Source organism: Terrapene carolina, unplaced genomic scaffold (assembly GCF_002925995.2).
Source record: "Terrapene carolina triunguis isolate 2854851 unplaced genomic scaffold, T_m_triunguis-2.0 Scaffold132, whole genome shotgun sequence".
NCBI lineage: Eukaryota > Metazoa > Chordata > Testudines > Emydidae > Terrapene > Terrapene triunguis.
The window spans coordinates 2,521,305-2,528,091 of NW_020664483.1; the positions used below are offsets into that span (position 1 = coordinate 2,521,305).

A 6,787-nucleotide genomic window follows, 5' to 3' on the forward strand; every position below is an offset into this window, starting at 1 on the left:
TGGAAATACCATTTGTACTTTGGTATGAATTTCATCCGCGTTTCTACATGGCATTTGCTCCCTTCCCCCTTAATAAAATCCCTCTCCACAGTCTCTCACCGGGATATACCGGCTGCATGATATCAGCCAGGAAAAGTAGCATAGGAAGGAACCTTTCCAAATTTGTGCTCTGCAGTATATGCCGGTGCCTGGTATTTTATGACTGTGTTCCCATTCCTCCTCTTGCTCCGCAGACATTATAGATCTCCTACTGTTTTTCACTTGAGAAATTCCTTGCATTCATGTTGTGAGTTTGGCAAGGATTTTTCAGAAATCTGACAGGCTGAATTTGGATCACAGAGTAGCATACACCAATGATGAATTGCAGAGGACCCAGCTGGGGTAAAGATCCAAAAGACACTAGAGCTTATCCAAACCTCTTGACTCTGCCAAATTATGCTGGAACCCTTGTGGAGAACTGATTGCTTGTGAGATTGCTGATGCTTCTGGTCAGAATGTTCTTGTGCCTTTTCCTTGGTACTTCAGCCCATCCACATTTGATCCTGGCTAGAAGCGAAAAGAGACATGAAACTGGCAAGTCATCATTTTAAAGTTAACCAAACAAGATTTGGATGTTGAAAAAGGATCATGTCTGCTTTTTCATAGAGTCATAGCTTTTTAAGGCCAGAAGGGACCAATGTGACCATCTACTCTGATCACTGCATATTGTATGTCAGAGAATCTCACCCAGTGATTCCTGCGGTAGAGATAATTATTCTGCTCTGCTATATAAGTGAACACTATTGAGTCCAATAACTTGTAGCTGAATTAGAATGTATCTTTTAGGAAGACATCCCATAAGAAAATAAGAATAGCCATACTGAGTCAGACCAAAGGTCCATCTAGCCCAGTATCCTGTCTTCCAACAGTGGCCAATGCCAGGTGCCCCAGAGGGAATGAACAGAACAGGTAATCATCCAGTGATCCATCCCCTGTCACCCATTCCCAACTTCTGGCAAACAGAGGCTAGGGACACCATCCCTGCCCATCCTGGCTAATAGCCATTGATGGACCTATCCACCGTGAATTTCTCTAGTTCTTTTTTGAACCCTGTTATAGTCTTGGCCTTCACAACATCCTCTGGCAAGGAGTTCCACGGGTTGACTGTGCGTTGTGTGGGGGAAAAAAAATCTCAGTTTGAGTTTTGGTTGAAGAGTTGGGTCATCTCTTACTGGGCTTGATGCAATCAGGAACAAAGAATGTAGTCCATACTCATGGGGTGCGGGACTCACTGGGTGTGGCTTTATCATGGCTCCTCTGGGTGGGGCCATTCCAATACTCCTCTCCCAGGCAGTACTCACAGGCGATACGCTTTTTGGAGCAGGGACTATAATTTACCAGCTGTCTCTACAGTACCCAACACAATTGGGCCTAGACACCAGTGAGGCTCTAGTCATTGCTATCATACTAACAATAATGAGTGCAGAGCTGGTGGGCCTGGTGTATTGTCTCTTAATATTGAGACAACCAAGCTAGGGACGATGAGAAGTGCAATGTATGAACAAGAGCAAAATTGACTCAATGGAGTTCATTGGGTTTCTCGTTTGTTTTTGGCAGATATTTGGATGCTGGGTCTGGATCCTCGTAGCTGCCACCACAGTGTATTTCCCTATGCTGCAGGGATGGGTTATGTACGTCTCACTGAGTTCATTTATCTTCTCGCTGATGTTCCTGTTGTGTTACCTGTTTGGATTTCACAGAAACAGTGACTCGTGGAAAGTAGTGGTAAGAACACACTCACTTATTCCGGGTGTTGCTGCCGGTGTTGGCTCTTCTCATTCCTGTGACTCTTTCAGCTTCAGATCTCGCCTCTCAAGCAGAAAGTTGACTTCAGAATTGACTTTCCATGTGTTCTGCACTTTCTGATCTTTTCACACGAAGGGTCCGGCAGATGGAATCATCCCAGGTCATTCTGCAATGTTCTCACTGGTTCTTCTGACATTTCTTCTAACATTGCATGTGAAACTGATGCAATTCAACTGGAATATAGAAAATAAGGTTAGCTGCAGGGCCACCTGAACCTTCTGGTGTTTGGTTCAAACCTCTTGGTACTTCCTTTGTAGCTACAAAACCAGTTGGTTAATAATAGGGGTGCGAGGCGCCCCGGTGTACTTAAGGCTACAAAAGAGTTTTCATTATAATCTACTTTCACATGCTCATGGCTTATCATTTGGGCTGAAATGGGGTGATTTTTCCCCCCGAGTTTGGAGAAAACCTCTTTTGTCATTTTTAAGTTATGGGAGAGAGAAAGGAGAAAAGAAAATAACACAAAAGCTCTAGCCGTGTCCTTTTGAGCAGGGCTAGCGCAAAAGCAGCTGAAGACAGCGGTGTGACAAGACTGGGGCTCTGAGGTGCTAATAGAACAGTCGCCTGGGCTCTGTGATTTCAGAGCCTTTGCTAGGTTGGTCGCATTTGTCTGCAGATTCTAAGCTGCTGCTTAAAAGAAAGTTTCATTCTTCCACTGTTGCAGAAATGAGCCATCCCAATGTAAGGGCTCTGCTAAGCCAGTCTTGCAAAAACCTCCCTCTGTGCCCAAACCAGAGCAGCAGAAACGGTAGGAACTCGCAATGCCCCAACGATTCTGCTTACCTTGAGTTGGACATGCAGAATCTACACTTACAGCAGCAACACCTCAGCTACATTGAACATATGCAGCATTTTCCATTCTTGTTTCCTGCTAGATAACATGTTGCCTTTTGAAACACTACACTCGAGGGGAAAGTTGGTGGTGTCTGATTAAGGCACGAGATCAAGAAAACTGGGTTCAATTCCTGGCTCTGCTATAGAGTTCCTTGGTGAGCTGGTGTATGTCTCTCTGCTCCCCATCTCTCAATTGGCTTAACAATACTTTCCTGCCTTACAGGGATGTTCTGAGGGTAATTTCATTGTCTGAGAGCATGTAGAGATGATTAGGGCATATAAGCAGATGTCTAGTTAACATATACAATAAAATATACAGGTGAGTTAATGATGCTGTTGAACCTTAACTTGGCCTTTTTCTATCTTTTTTGTGATTATTAACTGTGAAAACTTAACGAGCCATTAATGTACTCTTTTGCTTCTATTAATGGTGTAGCATCACTGACTGCAAGCCTGGGAAGACACTTTCATGCTAAACCAACTCTTTTAAGTTGCTTGTGACTTGCAAAATGTTTCCTCTTGGGCTTGACTGTCACATGCCTGGTCCCAGCCCAAAGAAGATTTAGTTGCTGTGGAACATTTGAGAAAAATTGTTCCAGATGTTTTTGAGTCATGCAGGCATCATCCTTCCCACTTTTGCAGAACTGAAAAGCCGACATCGGACAGCTGAAGGACCATAGCTATGCTGTTGAGCTGGAAAGTACAACTGTCCTGTAAGTGAGGAGGAGGTACCTGCACTGTGAATGTGTATTTCAACATCACAAACCTTCCTCTTTTGTCTCTTGTTTTGCAGGATAGTATGTATCATGGAGCCACTGCAATTTTCTATATGAGCGCGGCGGTCTTACAAGCTAATGCAACAATCCGCTCTGAGACTGAAGTGCTTGTACAATATATTCCTCGTTACTATCAAATCAATGTCGCTGCCTCAGTAAGTTGCATATTTAGAGTATTGATTAGCCACAGTTTCTTGTAGGCACCTCTATTTCCTGTGTAATTTCCATGGGAAAGTTTCATCATTGCTGAAATTTTTTCAGGGTTTTTTTGTTGGAAAAATCAAAGCCAAATATTTCAGGTCAGGTAGGTCATCCCAAATCGAAGCAGTTTGGCTTGTCAAACTGAACTGAACCACTTAGTTTCATGTCAGAGTGACATTTAATCTGAGTCTGCCTGAGCTGCCGTGGTGCTTGATGGGAGTTGTAGTTAGTATCCTAGGATCCTATGGCCACAGTTTACCATGGGAAATGTCATCCAGCCATAGGACAGTTGGGGCACAAAGCACCCAAACTACAACTCCCATGAGGCACTGTGGCGGCTCAGGCGGATACAAAACAAAAACGTTTCAACATTTCTGAATTGAATTTTTTTGTAACTTTTAGGTCCATGAAAAATTTTGATATTTTGCCTTTTCCTCACAACTGGGGACGGGAAAGACAGAAAATTCCGATTTCCAGTCAGCTCTGTTCTGGAGCTTTCCCACGGTTTGAGTTTGAGAGTTTATTCATTAATAGATTGGCAGGATCATTTTAAGGACACAAAATCCATTGAAGAAAGGACATTGGAGGGGTCACTAAGGACATAGATTAACACAAGGCTGAAATCGGTAGAGTAATTTCATTGCCTAGTAACGTTCTTTCCATTTTTCCTTTCAGTTCTTTGCTTTTATCACGGCTCTGCTGTATATTTTACATGCCTTCAGCATCTACTACCACTGAAGACTGCTGTCAAAGAGAGAAACGGGGTGACAGACACGCAGCAGGGACACCCGGACTTTGTGTACCTAAAACAATGATTTAATTGGATTAAGAACATAAGTCAGTGTAAATGTAGGTCATCTGGAGACTGGGTCTGCTTCATTTTAATTTTAAAAGCTATTTGTTTTATAAATCTGTAAATCTTAATTTTTATAGAGTATTGTGTATTTTCTGTCTGAAAGCAGTATCGTTTGGAGGGAAGCTTGTTCAAGTAGTCCTATGCAGAATATAGACATCTTCTCGTCCCCACGTATCCCAATGTCTCAGCTTTTGGTCGTGTCCAAAGGCTCCCTGGCTGTATGGTCGCATATGCTTGTGGTAGGGGTTGCATGAACTAACTTATTGGAAAATATAAAGGTCTCTTTGTTTTCTTATGGCAGCTGCTTTGTTGTGTATTGTTCTTTTCGTTACGTTTCTCTATCGACTTGTTCCGGTCTGATTAGAACTACGGTTCCTCTGAGCTAGTTCACACATCTCCTGCCGCTTGTGTAGTGAAACGCCCCTCACCTCCGTGACTAGCTGGCCCCATTTCCAGCACCTGCTCCACGTGCTGAAATCCATCCTTGTGCAGAGCGCCAGCACCAGCGCTGTACACCACTTCAGTCCCATTTACGCCTATGCGGTGAAGTCCTGACGTCAATGGCCGAGCTCCCAGTGATGTCAATGGGGCCAGGACTTCACTGCATGGTCAGAGAGCAACGTGAGAGTCTTGTTTTATGAAGCTCTAATTTTCCATCCAAAGGTGTCAGCCAGTGTTACCTGCTCAGCAATTTGCCCTAACAGGAAACCACAGTGCCCAAAGGAAATAACTGTAAATGGAAGCAAATAAGTCAGGTGGCAATTCCCTACTTTTCAGGGGGTTGTGCGACTACATTAATTATTGTTCCTAGGTGCTTTGAGAGCCTCAGAGGAAAGGCACTGGAATGGTGTGCGAGTATTAATGACTGGTATTATTAATAAGCAATCTCACAAGCAGGCATTTGCGCTGCCTATAGATGTGTGCGTGTCACTATTGTGGGAGGAAATCTACATGAACGGCTAAGCACTTTACTTGCTGGTGGGAGATTCTGTTCTGCAAGTTGCATGGGAACAGCAGTAAATCCCACAATGCAGTTAGCTTAACTCCTCAATAAGACACCTAGGGTATGTCTACACTGCAATTAGACCACCTGCAGCTTGTCCGTGGCTTGGGCTGAGGGGCTGTTTCGTTGCCGTGTAGATGTCCAGACTCGGGATGGTGCCCAGGCTCTGGGACCCTGCGAGGTGGGAGGTACCCAGAAGCTCGGGCTGCAGCCCAAGCCTGAAAGTCTACACTGCAATGAAACAGCCCAGCAGCCTGAGCCCTGTGAACTGTCTGGAGCCAGTTGGCACGGGGCAGACGCGGGTTTTTAATTGCAGTGTAGACATACCATTAGTCACAGTGGGCCAGCTGCTCCGTGGAGAAGACATGAGCAGCCCCCCTTGTGCCTCTGCACAGCAGCCAGGTATCACTGCATTTCCTGGGATCCCTGGGGTGTGCTCATGGAGCACAACAGACCCCAAGAATAGGCCCTGCTGAGGGAGGGATGGCAGGGAACATGGGTTCCTAGATACATAGATTCCAGGGCCAGAAGCGACCTCTGTCATTACCTAGGCTGACCCTCGCATAACACAGGCATGGAGCTTCCTCCAAATAACTCCCAGAGTCAATCGTTTAGAAAAACAGCCACTCTGGATTGAAAAATTGTCCGTGATGGAGAATCCACCACGACCGTGGGTAAGTCGTTCCAATGGTTAATTACTCACTCTTGCAAATGTACGTCTTTTTTCCAGTCTGAATTTCTCTAGCTTCAAGCTTCCAGACACAGTATCTTGTAAGCCCTTTTATTTGCTAGTTTGAAGAGCCCACCATCAAATATTTGTTCCTCATACGTGTAGACTGTGACCGAGTCTCCCCTCACCTTTCTCTTTGTTCAGCTAAATCGATTGAGCTCCTCGCGGCTCTCACTATCAGGCAGGTTTTCCAATCCTTCATCGTTCTTGTGGCTCTTCTCTGACCCCCTCTCCAATTTACCAGCAGCCTGCTTGACCCCCGGCTCTAGCCGCACCTTTCTCTGACATTGCGTTATAACAGGCTCTCTCCTCGTAGGAAATCTCCCCTGACATGGGCGGTATTTGGTCTGCCCCTTAATAATACGAGCCGGTAAAGCTCCGTGACTTGCCTGAGAAGCTTCAGCTTACGCCCGACGCTCCGATTTTGAGCGCTGCTATTTGAAGGAGACGAGAAGCCGAAGCCAAATCCTGCCTGTGTTATTCAGGCAAAACTGCCCCTGAAGGCAAGGCGGGGCTTTGCCTGAGCTGTCGCTAAGGGCTCC

General features: G+C 45.2%; 1 protein-coding gene across 1 annotated transcript in view; it reads left to right on the plus strand.

Moving 5' to 3' along the window:
- MALL (mal, T cell differentiation protein like) overlaps positions 1-4,394 on the plus strand; it is an 18,532-nt gene extending 14,138 nt beyond the window's left edge. Inside the window, exons 2-4 of the mRNA XM_024202578.1 lie at positions 1,597-1,764; positions 3,473-3,610; positions 4,332-4,394. Coding sequence (XP_024058346.1) covers positions 1,597-1,764; positions 3,473-3,610; positions 4,332-4,394 — 369 coding nt within the window. The remainder of the gene's footprint in view (positions 1-1,596; positions 1,765-3,472; positions 3,611-4,331) is intronic.
- The last annotated feature ends 2,393 nt before the right edge of the window (positions 4,395-6,787 follow it).